At 43.2% G+C, this 26,803-nt stretch overlaps 1 protein-coding gene across 1 annotated transcript; it reads left to right on the plus strand.

Annotated features, from left to right (window-relative positions):
• The first annotated feature begins 1,856 nt into the window (after positions 1-1,856).
• LOC134289973 (uncharacterized) lies at positions 1,857-2,549 on the plus strand. Its single transcript, XM_062856853.1, has one exon. The coding sequence runs from the start codon at positions 1,857-1,859 to the stop codon at positions 2,547-2,549; it is 693 nt and encodes a 230-aa protein (XP_062712837.1).
• The last annotated feature ends 24,254 nt before the right edge of the window (positions 2,550-26,803 follow it).

The raw sequence follows: 26,803 nt of genomic DNA on the forward strand, positions 1-26,803 counted from the left end.
TGTAGTCACCGACCATTACCTGGTTCCATGTTGAATATTGTTTTCGTTATTATTTTTTCTTTTGACATTCGCACTACGTTCCCAGCCCACTGAAGTCTGCCGTAATTTATTCGTTTCACAATACTCCTTTTTGATGAAGTAGGTTGATCTTGATCGAAGTTGCTGCTTCCTGCTCTAACTCATTCGTCAAACAAACAGGTAAGAGCAGGATGTAGCATCTTCGATCATGTTCAATCTATCTCATTAAACATGATGAATATTCGCAGCAATTTGTGCTCCTTCTCTACTCGGGACCTTAAAGTTTTGGTCAAGTTTCAAAAACAACTAAGCAATGCTCATTTAGGATTTCGGAATGAAATTAAGATTTTGGGAGTACTTCGAGAAACTCGAAGTGGAAAATTACTGATTTTGGTTGTTTTAAATGAAGTGCCTCCAGAAATTTCTCGATTTCTTTCAGAAGAATTTGTGCAGATCATAGTCTGAGAGTGTTTACCAAACTTATTCATGAGCTGCTCTGCGAACATCTGTTTAGACCTCGCTCAAGTATTCACAGTCGCAATTGAGGTAGCTAATGGTTGGAAATTTCTGTATGGGATCTTTCAGTAATTCTAACAGGAGTTCCTAAATAACTAAATAACTAAATAACTAAATAACTAAATAACTGAATAACTAAATAACTAAATAACTAAATAACTAAATAACTAAATAACTAAATAACTAAATAACTAAATAACTAAATAACTAAATAACTAAATAACTAAATAACTAAATAACTAAATAACTAAATAACTAAATAACTAAATAACTAAATAACTAAATAACTAAATAACTAAATAACTAAATAACTAAATAACTAAATAACTAAATAACTAAATAATTAAATAACTAAATAACTAAATAACTAAATAACTAAATAACTAAATAACTAAGTAACTAAATAACTAAATAACTAAATAACTAAATAACTAAATAACTAAATAACTAAATAACTAAATAACTAAATAACTAAATAACTAAATAACTAAATAACTAAATAACTAAATAACTAAATAACTAAATAACTAAATAACTAAATAACTAAATAACTAAATAACTAGATAACTAAATAACTAAATAACTAAATAACTAAATAACTAAATAACTAAATAACTAAATAACTAAATAACTAAATAACTAAATAACTAAATAATTAAATAACTAAATAAATAAATAAATAAACAAACAAATAAATAAAAAAATAAGAAAAAAATAAGTATATAAGTAAATAAGTGAATAAATAAATAATAACCTGTAGGTACTCCTAGAGGTATTCCCGGAGGTTCTCCAAGAAGATTTTTCAGAGGAAACCCTAAAGAAATTCCCGGAGACAGTACAAGAGAAGTTCCTGGGGGACACTACTAGAGAAACTACTAGAGAAATTTCTGGAGGAACTCCAAGAGGATTTTCTGGAGAAACTCCTAGAGAAGTTCCAGCGGGTACCCTTTGTGGAATTCTCGGAGGAACTTCTCAAGAAATTTCCGGAGGAACTCCTTGAGGAATCTTTGGAGGAACTCCTACAGGAATGTCAGGAGGAACTCCTCGAGAAATTCCCGGAGGAATCCTAGAAATTTTTTTATTGAAACTCCTAGAAGAATTCACCAAGGAACTCCTTGAAGAATTTCTAGAGAAATTCCTGGAAGAACTCATAGAGGGATTTCCGGAGGAACATATTTAGGAATTCTCGAAGGAACTCCTAATAGAATACCAGTTTCCACGGGGCAGACCGTCTTTTGAGAGAGCAGATCAACAAAGGACTTGCTGCGGAGTTTACAAGCACGCAAACCGAGTGGAAGTTCATTCCCCCAGGCACTCCGCACATGGGGAGAGCCTGGGAGAGACTCGTCAGGTCGATTAAGGTTGCTCTGGCCGCAATCCAGGACGGAAGCCAAAAACTGGACGACGAATCTTTGGTGACCTTTTTAGCGGAAGCGGAAGGTATTGTCAACAGCAGACCACTAACATATCTGCCTCTGGATTCGGTGGAACAGGAGGCACTAACCCCAAACCACTTTTTATTGGGCAGTTCGTCGGGGGTTCGTTTGCCAGTTGTGCCAACAGTCAACGAAGTTTCTCTTATGAAAGGTTCGTGGACAGCCATTCAAAGATACCTAGATGCATTCTGGAAACGGTGGACTAGGGAATATCTCCCTACTCTAACGAAACGCACGAAATGGTTCGGCGATGTAAAACCTGTCAAACCCGGCGACCTGGTACTGATAATCGATGATACTAAGCGAAACGGGTGGATACGTGGACGGGTGCTAGAAGTATTGACTGCAGCGGACGGACGTGTACGTCAAGCTATGGTCCAGACTGCAGGAAGCGCTCTGACTAGGAAACCTGTTTCGAAACTGGCGGTCCTGGATGTATCGAAGGTTGCTGGAACCGAGAACATCGTGGGTTCCACCAGGGGGGAGGATGTTGCTAAACTGGCAACCCCGCCAGATCAAACAATGACTCGTAAAATGACATCGAAACGGCAGAACGACGAAAACAACGTCATGCAGTAGAAGAACAAAGGTGCCTCATCATATGCCTGAATCAATAACGCGTGTTTATTAGATGAAACCAATTTGTACCATTTTTCGATAAGTATGGGCTTTAGGAGTGAATAATTTTCCCTGTGCTAGGTAATTAAAGATGATCCTTTTCCTCATTTCCATAGAGTAGATAACACCTACGATTGATTTTTGTTTATCCCCTGCTACGTGAGATAGAAGAGTTCATTCATTACACGTGAAGTGAGTAATAATACCACAGTGAATTAGATATACAAATAAAATAACCTTTATTAATAGGCGATTTAGGGGCACTTTGAAACTGTTTGTTCGGGAACAGAGCTACAATAGCCTAACTGAAATTGTAAGTCCTTTGCCTCAGAATTCATACCGATACTTATAATAAATACAATCCTTTTAGCTTGAAGCATTCGCTACACAAGATTCAACGGCGTTTCTCTGGTTCCCCACAATTCCATTAGAACTAAATGAATTCCTGGAGGAACTCCAAGGAAAAAATCCCATTGGAAATCCTACGATAGTTCCCGTAGTAACTTCTAGAGGAACTCCTGAAGAAATTCCTGAAGGAATTCTAAGAGGAATTCCCAGGGGAACTGCTAGAGGAATTTGTAGAGGAACTTCTGAAAGAATTCTGAGGGGAACTCCTGGAGGACATCATAGAGGAACACCTAGAAAAAAAATCCTTTGAAACTTCTAGAGAAATGTCCGGAGGGGCTACTAAAGAAATTCCTGAAGGCACCTCTAGAGAAATACCCGGGGGTTCTTCTGGAGGATTTTTTGGAGGAACTCTTAGAGGATTTCCCGGAGGAACTTGTAGAAAAAAATCCCATAGGAAAATTCCCAATAAAACTACTCCCAGAGGATCCCCAAAGGACCGCCTAGAGAGATCCCCGGAGGAACTTCTAGAAGAACTCCTAGAGGAGATCCTAGAGGATTTTTTTGAGGAACTTCTTGAGGAATTTCCGGAGGAACTTCTCAAGGAATTCCTGGAGGACTCCCTAGAGGAATTCCTGCAGGAACTTCTAGAGAAATTCCCGGAGGAACTCCTGACGAATTCTTGAAGAAACTTCTAAAAGGATTCCTGGAAGAACTCTTGGAGGACAGCCTAGAGGAACTCTTAGAAAGCCTCCTAGAAAACTTCTAAAGAAACTCCAGGGGTAACGTTTGAAGGAATTTCTTTTTCCAGAATCCCTAAATTCTTTCCATAACCATTAGCTATCTTCACGATGGTCTTCAAGAGGATCTTCGTGAATTCGATTTATTTACGAGGACAAACTCCTTCACTTTCAAAACATCGTGTATGAGACAATCACCGGTGGAACTGAGCCGTTCCAAATTTTTAGAACTGTTATAAATTTGTAATAAAACAAATGGATCACTGCTGAGTGAAAACGACCTGAGCGGACCCAGATGTGGACAAGAAATTCCTACTATGTCTGAAACTCAAAAATTTCACATAGATTCTTCGGAAATCCTCGAGCTACCTTAGCGGACCTTGATGTGGACAAGGAATTCCAAGTATTTAAAAAAATCAAGGATTTTCCCTAGACTTTTTGAATGTTCTCAAATAAACCTTAGCCGACCCAGATGTGGGCGAGGAATTTCTAGTATTTCTAAAAATCAAACATTATTCCTTGACTTTTCAAAAACCTTCGAACCACATAAGAAAACTAAGAAATTTTTACAAATGTTTCAAATATTTTCATAGAAAACTCAAATATTCTTCAGGAATTTTTCCTAAAAATCAAGAAATATTCTCCGATCCTTCCAGAATCGCCGGGCATGGCTTAAAAGATTCTTAAGAAATTTGGAGCCTTCCTAAGAATTGACACTTACAGACGACTATAGAGCTTTCGAGCAGTTTTTATTTTCTCTATGTACTTCGATGAAGTTATATGAATTTTAATAAAAAAAAATTAAATTTGTTTGTATTTTGTTTAAGTATTGTGAAGATTTAGTTCACTTTCTCTTAATTTTTTATTAAGTTCTTCATGCAAATTCATGCAATAAATGCAGTGTAATGAATGCAAATCAATGCATTGCTGCTAATCATCGATGGAGTATTCGAGCAACTTGCTCGAACAGCACGAAATCATTTTCATAACAACTAGGTTATTCAGCAGCTACCAAACGCACCCAACCTGCCAGGACGGCATTTGTTGATACCCTGCTCTATTGTTCTCTCATTCGCGTGCATCCACTGGATTTAGCCGGGAGTGTCATTTTTTTTCTCTTCTGCTGCGTTGGTATACAGGGTGTTGGGTTCCTTACCCAGAATATTTCAGGAGGTGATTAAGGATGATATTTGATGAAAAAAAAATGTTCTACGCATATGGTCAAATCTCAACCATTACGGAGTTATTGAACTTTTCACGATTTTGACAATGCTTTAAATAAAACGACAATAACATGAAAACGGTTTAACTTATTCAAGATCTCTCAGCGCCGTTCGAAAGATTATGAAATTTGCTATTGAACGTCATCTTCGAACATGCAAGTTTTTGTTACTTACTCACTTTTTAAGAGCAAATAAGTGAAAAGTAAGTGAATTTTCAACTGTTTTTGTCGATTTACTCTAAAAAATGCGTAAATAACTTATTTTTTTCCTTAGACAAAGTTGAGCGCCTTGAAATGCCCTACAATTCGTTCTTTGACACCAAACTCCTAACTCTTGGCGTTTCCCCGCAATTTTGATTTGAATGCACAGTTTTGCATCATAAATTTGCTTCAGCAAGTGCATCAGAATTTAGCTCTCTTGACCCCACTGTGGCAGCGAAACTAGCGTCATGTTTACTTCCCGCACACGGCTACTTGATTCCCCGCGCCGAACAACAACAGCATGGCGCGCTGGCGCATGAGTGAAAAGAACGACGCCGCTGTGTGTTCGGCAAGGTGTTCAGTTGAATCAGTTGAATGGTTTTTGTAGTCCCGATGATTCTGGGAAGCTCATGATAATTTCGGGACGAGTGTTGGATTTTGATAGACAGTAACTGAGAGGCTTGGTTAGGCTGTGTTATTATTCCAGCATCCTTTTGGAGGATGAGAAACATCAGAATAAATCTGTTGTTGGCAATACCTGTAACTGTACTCCAGCAATGAGCGCATAGTACAGCACAATCTTCGTCGGTCTTGGACTCTGTTGCTCCTGTTTCCCCGAACATTTAATAATTCTCAGATCTTCTTCAACCACGTGTAGCCAGCACGGTCGCAGACGTCCATGTAGTCACCGACCATTACCTGGTTCCATGTTGAATATTGTTTTCGTTATTATTTTTTCTTTTGACATTCGCACTACGTTCCCAGCCCACTGAAGTCTGCCGTAATTTATTCGTTTCACAATACTCCTTTTTGATGAAGTAGGTTGATCTTGATCGAAGTTGCTGCTTCCTGCTCTAACTCATTCGTCAAACAAACAGGTAAGAGCAGGATGTAGCATCTTCGATCATGTTCAATCTATCTCATTAAACATGATGAATATTCGCAGCAATTTGTGCTCCTTCTCTACTCGGGACCTTAAAGTTTTGGTCAAGTTTCAAAAACAACTAAGCAATGCTCATTTAGGATTTCGGAATGAAATTAAGATTTTGGGAGTACTTCGAGAAACTCGAAGTGGAAAATTACTGATTTTGGTTGTTTTAAATGAAGTGCCTCCAGAAATTTCTCGATTTCTTTCAGAAGAATTTGTGCAGATCATAGTCTGAGAGTGTTTACCAAACTTATTCATGAGCTGCTCTGCGAACATCTGTTTAGACCTCGCTCAAGTATTCACAGTCGCAATTGAGGTAGCTAATGGTTGGAAATTTCTGTATGGGATCTTTCAGTAATTCTAACAGGAGTTCCTTCAACGATTTCTTCAGCAGTTTCTTCGAGAATTCATCCAAAAATTACTTAGGAATTTTTATAAGGGGTTTTTAGAGATTCCACAAAGAATTATTCCGTGAGTCCATTTGAAGTTTAGTCAGGGTTTCTTTTCTGAGAACATTTTTCAGGAAAATCAGTTGGATGTTCATCTGTGAATTCATGTAGAAGGAATTAGGAATTTCTTGCAGAACATCCTTCGGAATTGTTTTTTAAGAGTTTTAAGAAAATTTATCCTGAAATCATTTGATAAATTCTGCAGAAGTTTCCCCGAAAGTATCTACAAAAATAATTTTATTAGCTTCTTTGGAGGAATTCCCACAGGAGTTTCTCCGGAAATTCTTTCAGGAATTCCTTCAAAAGATTGCTACAGGAATTCCTTCAGAGATACCTCTAAAATAACTTCGGAGATTGTTCCAGATTTCCTCCAGAGAATCCTCCAGAAACTTCTCCAGAGATTCCTCTAGGGATTCCTCCAAGAATTTCTCAAAGGACTCCAAAGGACCAGCAATTTCTTTAGGGATTACTACAGGAATTCCTGAAGAATTTTCTCCAGGAATTCCTGCAAAATTTTCTCCAGAAATACGTCTAGGGATTCCTCCAGAATTCAACTGAAAGCTTCCCCCGGAATACCTCTAGAGATTCCTCCAAGAATTTCTCCAGGGATTCTATGAGATTTTTTTCTCCAGGGTTTAGTCCAGGAATTCCTGCAGAATTTCCTCCAGGAATTCCTGCAAAACTTCCTCCAGGAATTCCTCCAGAATTTCCTTAAATATTCCTTTAGGAAATTCTCTAGGAATTTCGCAAAGGATTCCTCCAGCAATTTCTTTACGGATTTCTACATGGATTCTTTCACGGATTCCTCCAGGAGTTCCAGCAAAATTTCGTGCAGGAATTCTTCTAGGAATTTCTCCAGAATTACCCTTAAAGTTCCTCCAGGAATGCCTCTAGTAATCCGCCAGAAATTCTTCCAGGAACTCCTCCAGAAATTCCTTCAAGGATTCCTCCAGAAACTTCGTAAGTAATTTATCCAGGAATACCTGTATGAATTCTTCGAATCGCAAAATCACCTGAAAATACATTCAGGTTACATTGCACATCATATCGAATTTAGAGTTTTCTTAAGCCTGAGCTTAGCTTAGGAAGCGCAAAATCACCTGAAAATGCATTCAGGTTATATTGCACATCATATAGAATCTAGAGCAATCCTAAGCCTGAGCTATGCTTATGAAGCGCAAAATCACCCGAAAATACATTCGGGTTATATTGCGCATCATATGGAATCTAGAGCAATCCTAAGCCTGAGCTAAGCTTAGGAAGCGCAAAATCACCTGAAAATACATTCAGGTTACACTGCACATCATATCGAATTTGGCGTTTTCCTAAGCCTGAGCTAAGCTTAGGAAGCGCAAAATCACCCGAAAATGCATTCAGGTTACATTGCGCATCATATGGAATCTAGAGCAATTCTTAGCCTGAGCTAAGCTCAGAAAGCGCAAAATCACCTGAAAATGCATTCAGGTTACATTGCACATCAAATGGAATCTGGTGTTTTCCTAAGCCTGGGCTAAGCTTAGGAAGCGCAAAATCACCCGAAAATGCATTCAGGTTATATTGCGCATCATATGGAATCTGATGTTTTCCTAAGCCTGAGCTAAGCTTAGGAAGCGCAAAATCACCTGAAAATGCATTCAGGTTACATTGCGCATCATATGGAATCTAGAGTAATTCTTAGCCTGAGCTAAACTTAGAAAGCGCAAAATATCCTGAGAATGCATTCAGAATACATTGCCCATCATATTGAATCCAGATTCCATATGATGCGCAATTGTTTTTTTGTCTAGTTCATTTATTTATGGCTCAATCGCGTGTAACGCTTTACGGAGCCGCAATTCATTATTTGTATTCAGTTACATACAATTTTCTGACTTTCTTAGGTACTCGAGGTTAGTACTGAGAGGAGGCCAGGGTACTCGTGGCTTCTCGAGGTTAGCGGGTCACACCATTTTAAGGAAAGGCATGGTGAGGATAAGGTTTCAGGGTTCTCTGTAGCACATCCGGGAGGTATCTTGGCTTTTGGCGTCACCTCTGGTGTTTGCACGGGCTTGTCACGGGTTTTCGTCTGCCGGGTGGCCAGGAACATAACACAAAAAAGACAAAACACAAAGAAAAAAAAACTGAAGCGAAAAAAAACAGAAGATTATACCTTTATACAACACATGCGAAGAAACTCATAAATGGACCGCATATATATTAGATCGCGGGTTCCCAACACATCTCTTACTGGAACAAAGGGTTGTCTACCTCGGGCCTCAAGGGTATCCAATAGTAGCGCTCTGGAGGCGTCGTTATCCGGGCATTGCCAAACTACGTGGTCGATGTCATCATAACCGGAACCGCATTTAGTACAAAGCTTGTCGAGCGCGAGGTTTATTCTATGCAAATGCGCGCCTAGCGAGTAATGGTTGGACATGAGTCTTGACATCACGCGTATGAAGTCTCGGCCTACGTCCAAACCGTAATGCCACGCTCGCAAAGAAACATTAGGAATAATGGAATGTAACCACCGTCCCAGTTGACCATCTCGCCAATCACGTTGCCAACTTTGAAGAGAACTCTGACGAACTAAATGGAAAAATTCATCGTGTGAAATTCTTCTATCATAGGTCTCGCCTTCCTGTGCGCCCACCTTTGCGAGAGAGTCCGCCTTCTCATTGCCATAAATTGAGCAATGTGAGGGGACCCATACAAAGGTAATCTTGTATGATCTTTCGACCAGTGCACCCATCTGCTCCCTTATTTTTGTAAGAAAGTAAGATGAATGCCTTACAGGTTTCATCAACCGGTCTTCGCTCCGTGTTCCAATACTTCGATTTATTTGGCAACACGGCGTTACGAGATACAGCGATGAATGCTGTTAACGTCAACGTTGGAGATGACAACGAAGAGAAATGTGATGATTCACGGTGAAAGTGATTGAATGCTAGCTGAAAAATTATTGGAAATATTGAACTTCAGATTAACAACCGGAGTGCTTCAATAGAACTAAGACTATCCGAGAAGATGAAGAAATGGTCTGCGGGCATGTTTGAGATCATCCCCAAGGCGAAGCCGATTGCTGCCAGCTCAGCAACATAAACCGAACAAGGTTCCTGAAGTTTGCGGAAGGCGGTGGAGTTTTCATTGAAGACACCGAAACCAGTGGATCCATTTATGCGAGACCCATAAGTGAAGAATCTCTTACAGGAATTGACATTTTGGTACTTTTCGTTAAAAATGCGAGGAATAGATATACATCGAAGTTGATCTGGTATTCCCTGAACAGCTTGTTTCATGGACAGATCGTATTTAACAGAGGAACTGTCAGCAGGGACGGATGTCCTGGGGGCCTGACGCATCCCCCCCCCCCCCCGCTTGCGAGTCAACCGCGTAGTTGCCGGCTAAGAATAGGACTACTAACCCCAATTCAAGGTGTCAAGCGACCCGTGCCGAGGAATGAGTGATCGAGGGGGTGAAAAAGATGCTCGATCTTTAACGGAACCTGTGGGGTACCTGGGCACCCCCACAGTAAGCTGTCCCTTACCGCGTTAATGCAGAGCTCTGGCGTGGTGGACATTCTTTCTCGTGCAACTCGTGGGAATAAGTATGAGCAAAAATTCAAAAAATAATAACATAGGTGGAAGTAGTGGTGCGATCAACCCCTTCGCAAGAAGCGGGTTGATGAGGTCTCCGACAAGGAGAAGCGAGGAGTCAGGTGCTGGAAGCTGCTTACGTAGCTCAAGCGTGGGACCTCCTGTCCACTCCACGGCAAGCCAGCCGGTGGAGGTCATGGACGGAGCGTGGCTGCTGAGGGCCATCAGCCAAGTAGTAGGAAAAGGACGGCCCGCATTAGAGGTTGCTGAGCACCAGCTTGGCAAAATCATCGACTTTGCGACAACTAAGTCGAATATAAGCAAGGACCTGAAAACGGCCTTGCTTAGACTTAGAGTGTCGGTCGATGAGGCCAAGCAGGAGCACGCGGTCGCGTTGCTGGCTGCTGCAGCAGCGGAACCCGCAAAGGAGAATGTGTCGAAGTTTACACAAACGGCGGCCTTCTCCTTCGCAGGTAGTCCGAGGAGTGTGGAAGCGAATGCTCGTGACAAACGTGACAAGCATTCGCAGAAGCGGGCGAGGCAGCCGTCAGGTGAGGAGCTGTCTGGCGGCGCCCGCAAGGCCAGGCGTATAATAACCCCGATAGCCGGTGGTAACGCCGGAAAGTCGGACCCCAGCCAGGGTTCCCGGAAAGCTGTGAAGGGTGGGCCTGAAAAGGCTGGCCCGTCCCGGAATGGTGGGAACAAGTGGTTGCGACCAATGGTGGGCCCTCAGCAGCCACAGAGCAGGGCAATCCAAGGAGAGGACCCTCCTTGTACAAAGGTAGAGCGGAAGAGGAAGAAGAAGGTGAATCCGCAGGTAGAAGTGCAGGACGCCAAGCCAAGGCGTAGGAGGGCAGGTGCCAGGCGCGAGAAAGGCGACGCTATCGTCATCAAGACGGAACAGTCCAGGTACTCGGACGTCTTGAAGACGATGCGAAGCGATGCCAAGCTTGAGGGTCTTGAAGCCGACGTACGCAGTATTAGACGTACTCGTACGGGCGAGATGATCCTGGAGCTGAAGCGCCAGAAGGAACACAAGGGCGCCGCCTACAAAAGGCTGGCAGAAGAGGTCCTTGGTGAAGGTGTGCAGGCGAGGGCTCTGACACATGAGGCGACTCTGAAGGTCAAAGACATCGACGAGATCACCGAAGTGGAAGAGCTCGTCACGGCGCTGCGGCAACAGTGCGATGTGTAAGTGGCCGCCGCGAATCTATGACATTTGGTCGAAAGACATTTAGTCGAATGACGTTTGGTCGAATGACATTTAGTCGAAAGTACATTTGGTCGAACGGACATTTGGTCGAATGGACATTTGGTCGAAAGCCATTTTTTGGAAAAAGAAGCATATGACATTTAGTCGAATGGACGATTCGTCGAATGGATATTTGGTCGAAAGGCACTAACTGATGAAAAGAGATGTGGATTTCGGTATCATAATTTTTTATATGTTATTGAACAAGCAAGCCTCGTTGAATAAATGTACGACTCGTGCTGAAAAAAAATCATCATTTTGCAACTTGTTGCATAAATGACCATTTTGGCTCGCGTTCAGTTCATATGCAACACTGCGTCAAAGAATAGCCTATGTTTAAAGTGTCTTACTGCATCACTAAGTTTTCAAACGATTCATTGACTTTTTGCTTTTCAATGATTGTTTGCCTCGCATTTTTGAAGTGATAAAAAACTGTCAATTCTGCAGCAACGCAGCAGAAAAAGTATCATCGCAATCACTGCGAGTGAGCATATTTGATGATACTTTTTCATACAAATATTCGCTTTGGTGGCAGAGAATTATCACTTTGAAATTTTCAGGCTCATATCCAACATGGCTGCCGATGCTGATGATGCCGTAAAAAGCCTTAAGGACAAACGTCTTGAAATCCCACTTCAACAGTGCATCAGAACTTCAGACGCACAATTCTCAAGAAGCAAGCTTCAAACAACAGTGCATTGTATAATGCTGTTTTCGCTCACTTATAATAAGCTTGAAACAAGAAGATCAGGTGCATTGGTTTTGTTTACGAAGAGATGTGTACGCTCGAAGTCGCGAGTTTTAGATCCTAACCAATCTGTCCTTAAAAGAAGGAAAAATATCCGATGAAAAAGTCTGCAGCAATAACATCCAAATATCAAACGGAAGAACAGCTTGTATTTAAAAGGAGAAATTGCTTCTGAAACATTCAGTAGTTGGTACAGGAAAACGCAATGAAATAAATAAACGTGAAAGAATAGCCTATGTTTCAAAGAAGGAAAAATTCATGATAAAATGACAGCAAACATAGTACAAATACGAATTTTGAAAGAATAGCCTATGTTCAAAAGAAGGAAAAACATAGATGAAAAAATCACAACCATAATGTCCACTCTTCACTCTCAGCACAAATAAGGGAACGTCCATAAATTACGTCACGCAAAAATTGACCATTTTCAACCCCCCCCTCCCCCCCTAGTCACACTTTTTGTATGGGACCTCTAAAATTTTTGTATGAGTCGTCACACTTTGCTAAACCCCCCCCCCCCCCCTCCCCCTTCAAAGCGTGACGTAATTTATGGACATTCCCTAATACACTTGAAAGAACAGAGTATGTTGAAAAGAAGGAAAAATATTTGATGGAAAAGCCAGTATGTTATACACAAAAACGCAATGAAATTGTGAAACTGGAAAGAAGAGCCGAAACCTACACTGCACTACAATGTTTTCTTTTTTATGTTTGATATAACTAAACACGGCCAAATTGCTATACGACTTAGCGTCCATTCGACCAAACGTACTTTCAACCGAATAAGTTCAGTAACATATAAATTATTATACCGAAATCAATAAAATTATTTTCCATTCAAAGCTCTTCATCAGTTAGTGCCTTTCGACCAAATGTCCATTCGACGAATTGTCCATTCGACTAAATGTCATATGCTTCTGCTTCCAAAAAATGGATTTCGACCAAATGTCCATTCGACCAAATGTCCGTTCGACCAAATGTACTTTCGACCAAATTTCATTCGACCAAACGTCATTCGACCAAATGTCATTCGACCAAATGTCCTAAAGCCGTTAAAAAGTCCGTTAAAGTAGGGAGTATAAAGGTGGGCTGGTGTGTATGTCACCTGACATTCCACGAGCCACCTGAGGTTTGCTTTAGGTGTCTGGAACCAGGACACAAGTCGTGGGACTGCAAAGGCCCCGACAGGCGCAAACTGTGTAGGCGATGCGGCGCTGAAGGTCATAAGGTCCAAAGCTGCACGAGTCCGCCCATCTGCATGATCTGTACCGGGAAAACCTCGAAAAACAGACATCCAACGGGTGGTCCAGGGTGCCCGGCCTTTAAGAAAGCCGCAGTGAACAACAAATTACAGTGCAGGTAACGCAGCTGAACCTGAACCACTGTGATGCGGCTCAGCAACTGCTTTGTCAGGCGGTTTCTGAGTGGGAGACGGATATCGCCATCATTTCGGACCCATACCGAGTACCCGCCGGCAACGGCAACTGGGCCTCGGATGGGACCAGGAAAATGGCGGCGATATGGACAACGGGTAAATACCCCGTGCAGGAGTTGGTGTCTACTACCCACGAGGGCTTCGTGGTCGCCAAAGTAAACGGGGTCTTCTTCTGTAGCTGTTATGCGCCTCCGTGGTGGCCGATCGAGCGGTTCACGCAAATGCTGAACCGCTTAACGACCGTGCTAACAGGGCGAAGGCCGGTGGTAATAGCGGGTGACTTTAATGCTTGGGCTGTGGAATGCGGAAGCCGTTTCACGAACCAGCGGGGTCAGATCCTGCTAGAAACACTGGCCATCTTAGATGTCGACTTGGCTAACGTCGGTACCAAGAGTACCTATAGTCGAAATGGAGCGGAGTCAATTATTTACGTGACCTTTTGTAGTCCTGGCCTAACAAGTAGTTCGAACTGGAGAGTAGATGATGGCTACACTCACAGCGACCACCTGGCGGTTCGCTATAGTATCGACTACAACAACAGCAGACAGCGGATAGAAGAAGAGGCGGCTAGGCCAAGGCCAAGCCCTCGTAGGTAGAAGACATCATACTTCGACGAAGAGGTATTTAGGGAAGCGCTCCGCCGTGAGCGAAACTTAATCGGTTTAGACGGCGACGAGCTGGTAGCGGTGCTCTCACGTGCGTGTGATGCGACCATGCCTAGGTGAGTCCACCCTAGAAATGGGAGGCCACCGGCTTACTGGTGGACCGACGCGATTCCGGACCTGCGCCGCGCCTGCCTACGGGCTAGGCGGCGGATGCAGCGAGCACGATCAGAGGAAGAGCGAAACGAACGGCGGGTGGTGTTCGCCACTGCAAAAGCCGCGCTCAAGACCGAGATAAGAGCAAGCAAAAAGGCCTGCTTTGAGGGTCTCTGTCAGAGTGCCAATACGAACCCGTGGGGTGACGCCTACAGGATTTTTATGGCCAAGACGAGAGGTGTGATGACTCCTACAGAGCAATCTCCAGAGATGTTGGAGGGGATCATTGGAGGACTTTTTCCGCGTCATGATCCTAGTCCTTGGCCTCCTTTCGTAGGACAGCCGGGGACTGAGGCTGGCGATGAGGAAAGGGTCACCGATGTGGAACTTGCGGGGATAGCTAAGTCCCTTAGCGTAGGTAAGGCCCCAGGTCCGGACGGAGTTCCGAACCTGGCCTTAAAAGTAGCTATTGCAGAGGCTCCCGAGATGTTCAGGTCTGCTATGCAGAAATACCTGGACGAGGGAGTTTTCCCAGAAGCTTGGAAGAGGCAGAGCCTGGTACTATTGCCAAAGGCGGGGAAACCACCCGGAGACCCGTCGGCATATAGACCAATATGCTTGATTGACACGGCGGGGAAGGTGCTCGAAAAGATCATCCTCAATAGAATGTTGAGGTTCACTGAGGGCGTAAATGGTCTTTCGAGCAACCAGTATGGCTTCCGGAAGGGGAGGTCCACCGTAGACGCTATCTTGTCGGTTACAAAAACCGCCGAGAAAGCACTCGAGCATAAGAGGAGGGGAATTCGCTTCTGCGGGGTAGTGACTCTGGATGTAAGGAATGCATTTAATAGCGCCAGGGCTGCTATTGCCGATGCGCTCTTGTGTCTGGGGATACCGGAGTACTTGTACAAGATTCTCGGAAGCTACTTCCAGAATCGCGTACTAGTTTACGACACGGAGGTGGGTCGGAAGTGCTTTCACATAACCTCAGGAGTCCCGCAAGGTTCCATCCTGGGTCCGGTGTTATGGAATGTCATGTACGACGAGGTATTGAGGTTAGAGTACCCAGTGGGAGTGGTGATTGTCGGATTTGCCGACGATATTACGCTCGAAGTCTACGGTGAAACGATCGAGGAGGTAAAGTTGACTACCAACCACTCGATCAAGGTTGTGGAGGCGTGGATGCGATCCAGGAAACTGGAGCTAGCTCACCACAAGACAGAGGTGACGGTTGTTAACAACATGCAGTCGGCGCAGCAGACGGAGATCAGTGTAGGAGAGTGCACTATCCTGTCAAAGCGCTCTGTCAAGCACTTGGGCGTGATGATCGACGATAAGCTTACCTTCGGTAGCCACGTCGATTATGCCTGTAAAAGAGCCTCCACAGCTATTGCGGCACTGTCCCGGATGATGTCCAATAGCTCAGCGGTGTACGCCAGTAAGCGCAAGCTTCTGGCTAGTGTTGCTACGTCCATACTTAGGTATGGCGGCCCGGCGTGGGGTACCGCGCTAAGTACTGAATGCTACCGACGGAAGCTGGAAAGTACTTACAGGCTTATGTGTCTGAGGGTTGCAAGCGCGTAACGTACCGTGTCACACGACGCTCTCTGTGTCATTACTGGTATGGTGCCTATCAGCATTCTTATCAGTGAGGACATGGAGTGCTTCGAAATGCGCGGCACAAGAGGCATACGCAAGACTGTCAGGATGGCCTCTATGGTCAAATGGCAGCGCGCGTGGGACAGTTCCACCAAAGGAAGGTGGACCCATAGGCTGATACCGAGGGTAGATAGTTGGATTGATAGGCGCCATGGGGAAGTTTCATTCCACCTGACACAGGTCCTTACAGGTCATGGTTGCTTCCGACAGTATCTACACCGTTTCGGGCATGCGGATTCTCCCGAATGCCCAGTGTGCAATGGTTTAGAGGAAACGGCGGAACACGTTTTGTTCGTGTGCCCGCGTTTTCGCACAATGCGTGACCGCATGCTTGCCACATGCGGGGAGGACACAACTCCGGACAACTTGGTCCAGAGAATGTGTAGGGATGAGATTAGCTGGAATGCCGTTTCAACGGCTATCACCCATATCGTCTGGGAGCTACAGAGGAGGTGGCGCGTGGACTCGGAGAATGGCTAGCCCAGATGCAGTATAAGAGGTGGTCCAGGGGTTCGAAGTCGGCTTCGTAGGTCATACCGGTGCCCTGCGGTCGAGATCGACCCTTACAGCGATTAAGTGGCCGCGGAGAGGAAGTCCCGGTAGCGGTGCTGTCGTGGCGTCAGTCAACTGGGTTGGATCTGAGCCCGCGGTTGGAAAGGGGTCCCCGGCAAGGGTCGGGGTAGGTGAGACCCTGCTGTCTGCAACCTACGGATGCATCTGATAGGGCCTGAAGGGTAGTAATACCCTTCCTTTGCGGGCAGGTCAGATCGGGTTGCATGTGGGCATCAGTTCTTGATGTCCGCTCAGCAGTAGGGCGCGGGCGGGGTTGACCCTGCCCGCCTTCCGAGGACAAAGGGAGTGGCGAGGACCACTCGGGAAACTGGCTAAGCGCCAGCACGCTACCGTGATGGACTCTCCAGAGCGAGTCATCGATGTTCGTTGCTGCTAGGCTACGGCAGCTAACCTTGAGGGTGCGATATGCACTAGCCCCTCTCTGAAGCAATACCTTCTTGGTGGTTCCGGAGAGACGTAGGGTTTGGCGACCATAGGAATGTGTTTTAGTGGGTCGAGGAGAGAGTAGTCCTGGCTTCTACCGGCATTGTAGAAGACGGCCTTAACCCCACACTACCCTAACCTTCCTGTTAGGGTGTTTGATGAGCAGATTTATCCCCCTATGGTTTAGAAGGAAAAAAAAGGGACTGTCATTGGTGAAGTGTACACGAGGAGGATTATAACCTGGGAGGCTTATATCAGATGACATGTAGAATAGATAGATTCTCATGAATTTTGACTGAGCGTTCAGACTGAGCATTTCTTCGAAGTTTTCAATAACAAGTGTGTTGCTCACTCCACACTTGATAAGTAACCTTAGCGAGAGCTCCCAGAAGCGGTTCTGGAGAGGTTTCACCCCTGCCAGGACCTCTAGGCTCGCATTATGAGTTGAGTGCATACAGCCGAGGGCAATACGCTAACAACGGTATTGAATTCGTTCCAGCTTTATTAGGTGACAGTTTGCTGCTGAGTGGAAGCAGAAAGAGCCATACTCAATAACAGAGAGAATAGTCGTTTTGTAAAGTTTTATGAGGTCTTCCGGGTGACCACCCTACCATGTTCCGGTAATTGTGCGTAGAAAATTGATCCTTTGTTGACATTTTTGCACCAAATACTTGATTTGGGTACCCCAAGTGCCTTTTGAATCAAACCAGATCCCAAAGTATTTCGAAGTCAAAGATTGGTCGATTTCCATTCCCAAAAGATTGAGTTTCAGTTGGGCTGGGTTCCGTTTTTTTGAAAACACAACCAATTGAGTTTTTTGCGGAGCAAACTCGATCCCCAAATCTCTTGCCCAGATTGACAGATTATTTAGAGAATTTTGCAATGGTCTTTGCAACATTTCTGCATGTGGGCCTTTTAGAGAAACCACAGCATCATCTGCAAGTTGTCTTAGCGTGCATTGTCCTTCCAAGCAACTATCAATGTCTTTCACGTAAAATTATAAAGCAAAGGACTTAAACATGAGCCTTGGGGTAGGCCCATGTAACTAATTCTGGAAGTTGTCAGTTGTCCGAGATTGAAGCTCATATGTTTTTCTGACAACAAATTATACAAGAAATTATTTAAAATTCCTGGAAGTCCACTATTGTGCAGTTTTTCTGACAATATTCCTATGGAAACTAAATCAAAGGCGCCCTTAATATCCAAGAAAACTGAAGCCAGTTGCTCCTTTTCCGCAAAGGCCAGTTGAATATCTGTTGAAAGCAACGCTAGACAATCGTTTGTTCCTTTGCCCTTGCGAAACCCGAACTGTGTATTTGAAAGCAAATCATTCGATTCAACCCAATGGTCGAGTCGTGATAGGATCATTTTTTCTAACAATTTCCTTAAACATGATAACATAGCAATTGGGCGGTATGAATTATGATCAGACGCTGGTTTACTAGGCTTTTGAGTAGCTATTACTTTGACCTGTCTCCATTCTGGCGGAACAATGTTATTCTCCATCAATGAGTTGAACAGGTCCAGTAATCGTCTTTTCGCGATATCTGGGAGGTTTTTTAGAAGATTGAACTTGATCATATCGCGTCCCGGAGCGGAATTGTTTGATGAAAGAAGAGCCATAGAAAATTCCAGCATAGTGAAGGGTCTGTCCAGAGAACCGTCTCCTGAGGATGTTTCCCAAGAAATCGGTTGTGCTGGGACTGAGTCTGGGCAGACCTTTTTCGCGAAGCTAAATATCCAACGGTTGGAGTATTCGTCACTCTCATTAGAAGAAGAGCGTTTTCGCATGTTGCGAGCCACTCTCCAAAGCGTTGTCATTGAAGTTTCTCTAGAGAGACCCTCAATGAAGTGTCGCCAATAACTACGCTTCTTCGCTTTCAGCAGGTTCTTCAGCTGTCTTTCGAGCTTAGCATACTCTTGATAAAGATCTGAAGGACCATACCTACGAAAAGCTTTGAAAGCATCAGATTTTTTAAGATACAACTGGGTGCAATCATCATCCCAGCCTAGTGTGGCTGGTCTTCTTTTGAAGGTTGCACTTGGAACTCGTCGTTTTTGTGATTCTAATGCACTCTTGTATATCAGTTCTGACAGGAATCGATATTCATCCAAAGGTGGGAGGGGATCGAATGATTTGATGCCAAAAGATACCGCTTCTGCATATTTTTGCCAATCGATATTCCTAGTGAGGTCAAAAGGAACCTGAATTGGTTGGTCTGACCTTTCACTATTATGCTTTATGGTGGTTATAATGGGCAAGTGATCACTACCATGAGGATCCTCGATTACCTTCCACAAGCAATCGAATGATAGTGAACTTGATCCCAGTGATAGGTCAAGACGACTTTCTTTGCCGTTCAGATGCAATACGTGTCACTTCACCTGTATTTAAAATGTTCAAATTGAAATCGTCGCACAAATCATAGAAAATGACCGCTCTATTATCGTCATATGGTTCGCCCCACCCTGTACCATGTGCGTTCATATTACCCAGAATTAAAACTGGATGTGATAGTGAAGAAACCGCATTCCAAAGATGACGGCGGTTAATTGAAATTCTTGGAGGAATGTAAACGGAAGCTACGCAAAGATCTTTACCCTTTACGTTTATTTGGCAAGCGACGATTTCTACGCCAAGATGAGTTGGGATTGGAATTTTATAAAATGCGTAACTTTTTTTTATCCCAAAAAGTACCCGTACATAATGATCATCTCGGTCCTGGCGAATAATGTTGAAATCGTGGAAGTTGAGTTCGTCTTCAGAAGAAAGCCATGTTTCACAAAGTGCAAATATATCACAATCAGAGTTGTGAACCAAAAATTTAAACAGGTCCAATTTAGGTTTTAAACTATGACAGTTCCACTGTAGAACAGTGATCATATCTTGAACCTCGATTGATGAATTATCCATCAAAAGATATGATCGAAGCAAGGAGGGGCCATGATTGTGTCAAATTCCGAAGATACTCTTCTACTGCTTGGAGAAAAATGTCTAGTATGCCTCTGAAGGAGTCGGAAAGTCCGAGGGCATCATATAAGCGATCCACAAGGGCCCTAAAAGTGAACAGTCCTCGATTGGGCTTGATAGATTTTGCTGAAATTCGAGGAGCTTTTGTGGCTTTTTTCTTGCCACCTTGTCGAGTATTTCTTTTTGAAGTATACTTAACAGTTGGAGGCGGAGGTTCTAGGTCCTTGCACCATCAGGAACTGCACCATCAGAGACCTGCTTCTTCGGAGTTTTTAAATTCCCTCCGCCTCCTTTAGTAGTTGTCAAACTTATGAGGGAAGACTTTAAGAAAACCTTTCGGCGCAATCCCGGGGAAGATGGTGACTTCCTTTTTCCGGATGCGTGTACCTCCGAAAAGGATCCACCCTCATCAGTTTCGCAATCGTCCTGATCATCGGAAGACAGCTCCTGATAGGGATTTTCAACTGGGACAGCTGACTCAGACATATTAGCGGGCGTAAAAAGCATTATCAATTACAACAAATTCCGGGAGGACGGAGCCTGGGAATGTCACTCGAAAAGACCCTGACGGTGAGTAAACTTTCTTGTCACCTTCCATGGATGCCTTTTGAAGAGGTTTGCAATCAAGAATACTCACATCAGCGATCGACCTATTATTGAACCGGCCTACACCGGTCTTGATGTCGTCGCAGGTCAGCGTTTCGTCGAGGATCTTCCCCTCCACCTCCACTTCTCGTGCATTTATGTATAGGGCGTATTCACATGAAAACAACTCGTGCTGGACAATTTCATTTGCTGCTTTGTAACTAGGTGCGGTTACACGCAGCTTGGACTGTTTCACTTGGTGAATAACAGTCCCGGGATACTTACGCGTCAGCTCTCGAGAAATTGAGAGCACATTCAAAGGTTTGCATTCGCGCCGGAAATAGACAACCCAAGGCTCAGGCGAAGATGGCTGGTAAAACCGCCTTCGAGCAATAATATCTTTAGGAGGCGATTCGCCTCCATTGGATTCCCCCATAAGGGATCCAATTCAATCCTCAAAGAGTAGACAAAAAAAATATATACCAAAAGTAGAGAAAACAAAAAAAAAAAACGGTTGCAATTCAACTCAAAAATTAATTTCAAATTTGACGCACCCTGTGTGAAGCGTTATAGAGAGAAAAAAAAAACAAAAAGTAAATCCCACGGGTACTTTTATTTCAAACTGATTTATACCCCTTTCTACGGGGCACACCGGGAGAGAGACAGAAGTGAAGTAAAAAAAAACAACTTTGGTTCGGCGGAGCAAAATAAATTATTACAATGCAGTGGGGAAAAGGTACGAACAAAACAATGCTACTTAGCCTTCTATCCTCGATTCGACTGCAGCTGTTAGCCGACCGCACTTTAGGTAGGTATACAGCAACCGTGTCTCCTACTGCTCTGCTGCTATACAGATGCGGAAGATTATCGTTCACTGATGGCTGTTTGTGACGACGATGATAACGGTGGCACGATATTAGACTGATTTAATCAGCTAATTCGCTTCCTTCACGAAGCGCAATAATCACCTTGGGCACTGATTGCACTATTTGGCTACTAGTTAAAACTAACTGATCAAAAACCCACTCGGGTGGTGGGGGAAAAAGACCAAAAAACACCTTGCAAAAGTGCCACGGGACTGTGTTGACCGACTCGTTCAAGCGCTCAGCAAGGAATGATGCGCAATTGTAACTGGAATGTATCTTCGGGTGATTTTGCGCTTCCTAAGCATAGCTCACACACTTAATTTTGAATACCGTGTTCGGCAAATTTTTGACGAAAATAGAACAGCTGAATACATCAATAACGGATTGTTTAACTTTTGCACCCGTTTTTGACAGTTGGTGTACTGAGCCTCAGTAAAACCGATTACCGTAGCTACCGAAAACGTTCTGCTGTTCTATTTTCGTCAAAAGAGTACCGAACAGGCAATTCAGGATTGAGTGTGCAGGCTAAGGAAAACACCAGATTCCATATGATGCACAATGTAACCTGAAAGCATTTTCGGGTGATTTTGCGCTTCCTGAGCTTAGCTGTGGCTAAGAATTGCTCTAGATTCCATATGATGCGCAATGTAACCTGAATGCATTTTCGGGAGATTTTGCGCTTCCTAAGCTTAGCTCAGGCTTAGGATTGCTCTTGATTCCTTATGATGCGCAATATAACCTGAATGAATTTTCGGGTGATTTTGCGCTTCCTAAGCATAGCTCAGGCTTAGGAAAACACCAGATTCCATATGATGCGCAATGTAACCTGAATGCATTTGCGGGTGATTTTGCGTTTCCTAAGCATAGATTCCTTATGATGCGCAATGTAACCTGCGGGTTACTTGCGGGTGATTTTGCGTTTCCTAAGCTTAGCTCAGGCTTAGGATCGCTCTTGATTCCTTATGATGCGCAATGTAACCTGAATACATTTTCGGGTGATTTTGCGCTTCCTAAGCATAGCTCAGGCTTAGGAAAACACCAGATTCCATATGATGCGCAATGTAACCTGAATGCATTTGCGGGTGATTTTGCGTTTCCTAAGTATAGATTCCAAATAATGCGCAATGTAACCTGAATGTACTTGCGGGTGATTTTGCGTTTCCTAACCATAGCTCAGGCTAAGGATTGCTCTAGATTCTATATGATGTGCAATGTAACCTGAATGCATTTTCAGGTGATTTTGCGCTTCCTAAGCTTAGCTCAGGCTTAGGAAAACACCAGATATTATATCGAATAAACTTAGGAAGCGCAAAATCAACACCAGATTCGATATAATGTGCAATGTAACCTGAATGTATTTTCAGGTGATTTTGCGCTTCTTAAACTTAGCTCAGGCTTAGGATTGCTCTAGATTCCATATGATGCGCAATATAACCTGAATGTATTTTCGGTTGATTTTGCGCATCATATGGAATCTAGAGCAATTCTTAGCCTCAGCTATGCTCAGGAAGCGCAAAATCACCCGAAAATGCATTCAGGTTACATTGTGCATCATATGGAATCTAGAGCAATCCTAAGCCTGAGCTAAGCTTAGGAAGCGCAAAATCACCTGAAAATACATTCAGGTTACATTGCACATTATATCGAATCTGGTGTTGATTTTGCGCTTCCTAAGTTTAGCTGAGGCTAAAAATTGCTCTAGATTCCATATGATGCGCAATGTAACCTGAATGCATTTTCGGGTGATTTTGCGCTTCCTTAGCTGAGCTCAGGCTTAGGAAAACACCAAATTCGATATGATGTGCAATGTAACCTGAATGTATTTTCAGGTGATTTTGCGCTTCATAAGCTTAGCTCAGGCTTAGGATTGCTCTAGATTCCATATGATGCGCAATATAACCTGAATGTATTTTCGGATGATTTTGCGCTTCCTGAGCTTAGATGAGGCTAAGAATTGCTATAGATTCCATATGATGCGAATGCATTTTCGGGTGATTTTGCGCTTCCTAAGCTTAGCTCAGGCTAAGAATTGCGCTTCCTAAACTAAGCTCAGGCTTAGGAAAACACCAGATTCCATATGATGCACAATGTAACCTGAATGCATTTTCGGGTGATTTTGTGCTTCCTGAGCTTAGCTGAGGCTAAGAATTGCTCTAGATTCCATATGATGCGAATGCATTTTCGGGTGATTTTGCGCTGCCTAAGCTTAGCTCAGGCTATGAATTGCGCTTCCTAAACTAAGCTCAGGCTTAGGAAAACACCAGATTCCATATGATGCACAATGTAACCTGAATGCATTTTCGGGTGATTTTCCGCTTCCTATGCTTAGCTCAAGCTTAGGATTGCTCTTGATTCCATATGATGCGTTTCGGGTGATTTTGCGCTTCCTAAGCTTAGTTGAGGCTTAGAATTGATCTAGATTCCATATGATGCGAAATATAACCCGAATGCATTTTCGGGAGATTTTGCGTTTCCTGAGCTTAGCTCTGGCTAAGAATTGCTCTAGATTCCATATGATGCGCAATATAACCTGAATGTATTTTCGGGTGATTTTGCGCTTCCTAAGCATAGCTCAGGCTTAGGAAAACACCAGATTCCATATAATGTGCAATGTAACCTGAATGTATTTGCGGGTGATTTTGCGCTTCCTAAGCTTAGCTCAGGCTTGGGATTGCTCTAGATTCTATATGATGTGCAATGTAACCTGAATACATTTTCAGGTGATTTTACGCTTCCTAAGCTTAGCTCAGGCTTAGGAACACACTAAATTCGATATGATGTGCAATGTAACCTGAATGTATTTTCAGGTGATTTTGCGCTTCCCAAGCTTATGATGTGCAATGTAACCTGATTCAGGGTACGAAAAACGGATCACGCCGAAAAACAAACGCTTTGTCCTAAGCGGTGCATGTTGGTAACAAAGGCGCTCCGCAACAAACGCATGTCAGGCGATGAGAGCAATAAAACAAACATCGCTTGCCGTGCGTGTGCTGATATTGCGACTTTTCTGCTGAAATTTTCGGCCCACATTATCGAATTCATAAGCATTTGGACGAAATAAGACTCTTGCAAACCTGAGTGTCGAGTTTCAGTTGTAAAAAAATGCGAAAATCCCGATGTGAATAGAACGAGACAAATATTCTTACCGTTTTTGTTGTGAACAAACTCGGGAGCGATTTTTTCATTATCTGCTAACGAAAAAACAAAGCGTTGTTGCCGTGCCTTCTTTGTTGCCTATTTTTCGCTTGCGGTGGCATATTCTGCTATACTGAACCTGAATGTATTTGCGGGTGATTTGGCGCTTCCTAAGCATAGCTCAGGCTTAGGATTGCTCTAGATTCCATATGATGCGCAATATAACCTGAATATATTTTCGGGTGATTTTGCGCTTCCTAAGCATAGCTCAGGCTTAGGAAAACACCAGATTCCATATGATGCGCAATGTAACCTGAATGCAATATGATGCGCAATGTAACCTGAATGCAATATGATGCGCAATGTAACCTGAATGCATTTTCGGGTGATTTTGCGCTTCCTAAGCTTAGCTCAGACTTAGGATTGCTCTAGATTCCATATGATGCGCAATATAACCTGAATGTATTTGCGGGTGATTTTGCGCTTAATAAGCATAGCTCAAGCTTAGGAAAACACCAGATTCCATATAATGTGCAATGTAACCTGAACGTATTTGCGGGTGATTTTGCGCTTCCTAAGCATAGCTCAGGCTTGGGATTGCTCTAGATTCTATATGAATGCATTTTCGGGTGATTTTGCGCTTCCTAAGCTTAGCTCAGGCTTAGGAAAACACCAAATTCGATTTGATGTGCAATGTAACATGAACGTATTTTCAGGTGATTTTGCGCTTCCTAAGCTTAGCTCAGACTTAGGATTGCTCTAGATTCCATATGATGCGCAATATAGCCTGAATGTATTTTCGGGTGAATTTGCGCTTCCTAAGCATAGCTCAGGCTTAGTAAAACACCAGTTTCCATATGATGCACAATGTAACCTGAATGCATTTTCGGGTGATTTTGCGCTTCCTGAGCTTAGCTGAGGCTAAGAAATCCTCTAGATTCCATATGATGCGAATATATTTTCGGGTGATTTTGCGCTTCCTAAGCTTAGCTCAGGCTACGAATTTCTCTAGATTCCATATGATGCGCAAAATTACCCGAAAATACATTCAGGTTATATTGCGCATCATATGGAATCTAGAGCAATCCTAAGCCTGTGCTATGCTTAGGAAGCGCAAAATCACCCGAAAATACATTCAGGTTATATTGCACATCATATGGAATCTAGAGCAATTCTTAGACTCAGCTAAGCTCAGGAAGCGCAAAATCACCCGAAAATGCATTCAGGTTACATTGCGCATCATATGGTTTTCCTAAGCCTGAGCTAAGCTTAGGAAGCGCAAAATCACCCGAAAATGCATTCAGGTTACATTGCGCATCATATGGAATCTAGAGCAATTCTTAGCCTGAGCTACACTTAGGAAGCGCAAAATCATCCGAAAATGCATTCAGAATACATTGCGCATCATATTGAATCTAGATTACATATGATGCGCAATTGTAACTGGAATGCATTTTCGGGTAATTTTGCGCTTCCTAAGCATAGCTCAGGCTTAGGAAAACAAAAGATTCCATATGGTGCACAATGTAACCTGAAAGCATTTTCGGGTGATTTTGCGCTTCCTGAGCTTAGCTGAGGCTAAGAATTGCTCTAGATTCCATATGATGCGAAACCCAGATTCCATATTATGCACAATGTAACCTGAATGCATTTTCTGGTGATTTCGCGCTTCCTGAGCTTAGCTGAGGCTAAGAATTGCTCTAGATTCAATATTATGCGAATGCATTTTCGGGTGATTTTGCGCTTCCTAAGCTTAGCTCAGGCTAAGAATTTCTCTAGATTCCATATGATGCGCAAAATCATCCGAAAATACATTCAGGTTACATTGCGCATCATATGGAATCTAGAGCAATCTCAAGCCAGAGCTATGCTTAGGAAGCGCAAAATCACCCGAAAATACATTCAGGTTATATTGCGCATCATATGGAATCTAGAGCAATCCTAAGCCTGAGCTAAGCTTAGGAAGCGCAAAATCACCTGAAAATACATTCAGGTTACATTGCACATTTATATCGAATCTGGTGTTTTCCTAAGCCTGAGCTAAGCTTAGGAAGCGCAAAATCACCTGAAAATATATTCAGGTTACATTGCCCATTATATCGAATCTGGTGTTTTCCTAAGCCTGAGCTAAGCTTAGGAAGCGCAAAATCACCTGAAAATACATTCAGGTTACATTGCACATCATATAGAATCTAGAGCGATATTAAGCCTGAGCTATGCTTAGGAAACGCAAAATCAGCCCGCAAATACATTCAGGTTATGGAATCATATGAAATCTGGTGTTTCCCTAAGCCTCAGCTAAGCTTAGGAAGCGCAAAATCACCTAAAAATGCATTCAGGTTACATTGCA

This window comes from Aedes albopictus, chromosome 1, assembly GCF_035046485.1.
Source record: "Aedes albopictus strain Foshan chromosome 1, AalbF5, whole genome shotgun sequence".
Taxonomy (NCBI): domain Eukaryota; kingdom Metazoa; phylum Arthropoda; class Insecta; order Diptera; family Culicidae; genus Aedes; species Aedes albopictus.